Here is a 3,141-nt window from a genome sequence, read left to right as displayed (position 1 = left end):
ATTCGGTTCTGCCTGAGCAGGCAAGCTTAATTTAAATTTCTCCCTGGTTGCCTCTGTCTGCTTAAGGCTAAATTTAACTCCCGGTTGGTTAGTTGGGTCAACCGATGGCTTTTGGGTGTTCCCGTGGTAGTTAACCCCTTCCCTGACCCAGTTAAGTGTGTTAAAAGTGTTTGTGTGTCTCTATCTGCAAGCAGAATGTTTTGCAGGGAAGAATAAATTGATACGAAGAATAAATTAATAGGCCGCCTGGTTAGGCAGTACTGGTGGTCCTCGGCTTACGACCACAGTCGAGCTCCAATTTTTTCTTCCTAAGCGAGACGGTTGTTGAACGAGTTTTGTCTCATCGTACGACCTTTCTTACCACAGTGGCTAACGAATCACTGCAGTTGTTTAAGTAACCCGGTCGTTAAGCGAGTCGGGCTTCCCCATGCATTTTGCATGTCAGAAGGTCGCAAAAGAGGATCGGATGACCCCCGGGACACTGCAACCGTCATAAATGCGAGTCGGTTCCCAAGTTTCTGAATTTTGGTCATGTGATCCTGGGGAAGCTGCAACGGCCGTAAGCGTGAAAACAGTCCTAAGTCATTTTTTCCAGTGCCGTTGTCACTCTCAATGGTCATTAAATGAAGCGTTGAGGAGTCCCTGTATTTTTTATTGTCTGTAAGCTGCCCAGAGTTACAGAGAGTGAGTGGGGGGCCCTATAAATCTTCAAAAGAAATAAACAAGTCAAGGGAACAAAACTGAAAGCTGCTTTGAGGCTGAACCTTCGCGGGGGAATCACATATTTTATTTATTTTGGTTTCACTAAAGCGAATTTATATATTTATATTTATATGCAGGGGACTCCGGGCAGCTTGTAAAATTTAAAAAAACATCCACCCTAAAATAAAAGCCATGAAAACCCACCGCCCCGTATTAAATCCTAGTTATGTTTTAAACATTTATTTATTTAATTTCTATCCCGCTTTCCTCTGGGACCCCGGGAGCAGCGTGCAAAGCGTTCCTTTTTCCCCCATTATTTCCCAAACCGCGATCTTGCAAGGTTGATGTCAACGCTGCTAATCTTGAATATTCTTGCTTTGACAAAATAGGCAGAATTGTCTGGTACTTTTAGAGTTAATTCAGATGAGAACGAGAGAGGAGAGAAAAACCGGAGGCGGAAGGGGACCGGAAGTGAATCTTTGCCCTCCAGGTTAATCGGAAGATGTGAATCATGACCCCAAAACAGGGGAGGGGAAATGCCTGGAATGTTATGTGCAAAGGAAGGGAAATTCAGATCTTGGCATTCTCCATGCCGTGCTGACACTCCTCTACACCAGGGCTTTTCAACCTTTTCACCCATTGTACCACTTTTAGGATATGGCAACATCTGAGTACCACCAGTCGCCTAGCAAGGTGTCAAAAATTTGATGACCCCCCCAAAAAAGGAAAAAAGTGATAAAGTGCAGGTAGTCCTCGACTTACAACAGTTCGCTTAGTGACTGTTTGAAGTTACAATGGCACTGAAAAAAGTGCCCCTCAAGCCACAGCCGAGCAAGACACCTGCCTGCCCACCCGGTGGCGCTCTTCCTCCTGTCCGAGGTTTTCATTGTTGTGAGCATTTCTGTTGAGGATTGACAGTGGGGGTGGGGGGGGGTGTTTGGTTTTTATCCCCCCCGTCTGCTGGGTGGTTGCAGCAGGTTTTGGTCACTTCACAAGACCCTGGGACACTGTGACCGTCATAAATATGAATCGGTTGCCAAGCATCTGAATGTAAATCACAAGACCCTGGAGAGGCTGCAACATTCCAGCTGATCGGCGCTTCTTCTGGGCTCAGCAGAAGGGCCAGGATGAGTGCCGAGCTCCAGCTGGATCCTGGCGCTGATCCTGGCGCTTCCGCTGAGCCCTGACAGCCCAAAAGAAGCGCCGATCAGCTGGAAAGCAGCGCTGATCCTGGCGCTTCCGCTGAGCCCTGACAGCCCTGCAGCTCCAGCCGTCTTTCGCTCAGGCTTGTGCGGTGCTGCCACCAGTTCAGCTCATTCCCCTCCCCTGCTACCACTTTTCTAGGAGGGTCGCGTACCCCCTGCCAGGTGCCCATGTACCACAGGTGGTACCCGTAACCCTGGTTGAAAAGCCCTGTCTGAAACTTCCCCTGTTCAAGCGTAGATTGAAACCAGCTTCCCCAGACCCAGGCCAATCTTTCCTGGCCCCCCCGTTTCCAATTCTGCTTGTCCTGGGTGAAAAGGACTCTTATTGCAACTTCAAAAACATTCTTAGTAACCAACTTTTCAGAATGACAGAGTTGGAAGAGACCTTGAAGGCCTTCTAGTCCAACCCCAGTTCCAGCCACTGCTGTTTATATGTTTTAGCCTCCAGGTCTTTAGTCATCCTAGTTGCTCTTCTCTGCCCTCTTTCCAGAGTCTCAACACCTTTTTTTTATATCGTGGTGGCCAAAACTGAACCGAAGGATTCCAAGCGTCGGTCTTATCAAGGCTTATTTCTTCTGATTCTGTGGCCAGCTTGGAAGGACCGGAGACATCTTGGCTGGAGGATGCTGTGGTCCGTTGCCAGGGCAACGCGGAACTTAGAACCCCAGCCTCTCCAGAGAGGCGGATGTCCCTGCAAAGGCATCGTTCCACCTTGCTTGGGCGGCTGGGCCGAGAGGGGGCAGCCGTTAGCATGTGGCCGGCCGTGGGGACAAAGAGGTGATGGGGCCCTTCTTGAAGATCTGGGCCAGGAGCTGTGGGTCAGGAGATGGAGCAGTTTCCGGAGAGTAAGGTGCCCTGGTGGTGGGGGGACAACAGGGGTTGTGATGGGGAAAAGAGGTCGACCATGTCTTAGCGTCAGCCTTCAAGGCTGCTTTATTCAGACCCAACTCTGGGGTGGTGGAGGTGGACGAGAAGGACCCGCCTGGGGATCTCAGCCAGCTTCTAGCCTGTATGTGTATACAGAAATCTGGTCTTTCTGAATGAAAGTGCGGATCGGTGTTTATCAATCTTGGTTACTTGAAAATGGGTGGACTTCAGCTCCCAGAATTGAAGCATCCGTCCGTCAGTCTGTCTTTCCAATCTATCTATGTATCTGTTTGTCTGTCTATCAAATCTATCATCTATCTATCTATCTATCTATCTATCTATCTATCTATCTATCTATCTATCTATC

General features: G+C 48.9%; 1 protein-coding gene across 1 annotated transcript in view; it reads left to right on the top strand.

Moving 5' to 3' along the window:
• The first annotated feature begins 2,733 nt into the window (after positions 1-2,733).
• CCDC136 (coiled-coil domain containing 136) overlaps positions 2,734-3,141 on the top strand; it is a 27,145-nt gene continuing 26,737 nt past the window's right edge. The window contains exon 1 of the mRNA XM_015825837.2: positions 2,734-2,752. Within this exon, the coding sequence (XP_015681323.2) occupies positions 2,734-2,752 (19 nt within the window). The remainder of the gene's footprint in view (positions 2,753-3,141) is intronic.

This window comes from Protobothrops mucrosquamatus, unplaced genomic scaffold (genome assembly GCF_001527695.2).
Source record: "Protobothrops mucrosquamatus isolate PMUCROS unplaced genomic scaffold, P.Mucros_1.0 scaffold2833, whole genome shotgun sequence".
Classification (NCBI taxonomy): Eukaryota; Metazoa; Chordata; class Lepidosauria; order Squamata; family Viperidae; genus Protobothrops; species Protobothrops mucrosquamatus.
Note: the sequence above shows the minus strand (reverse complement) of the source record. Positions and strands in the feature narration are given on the sequence as shown.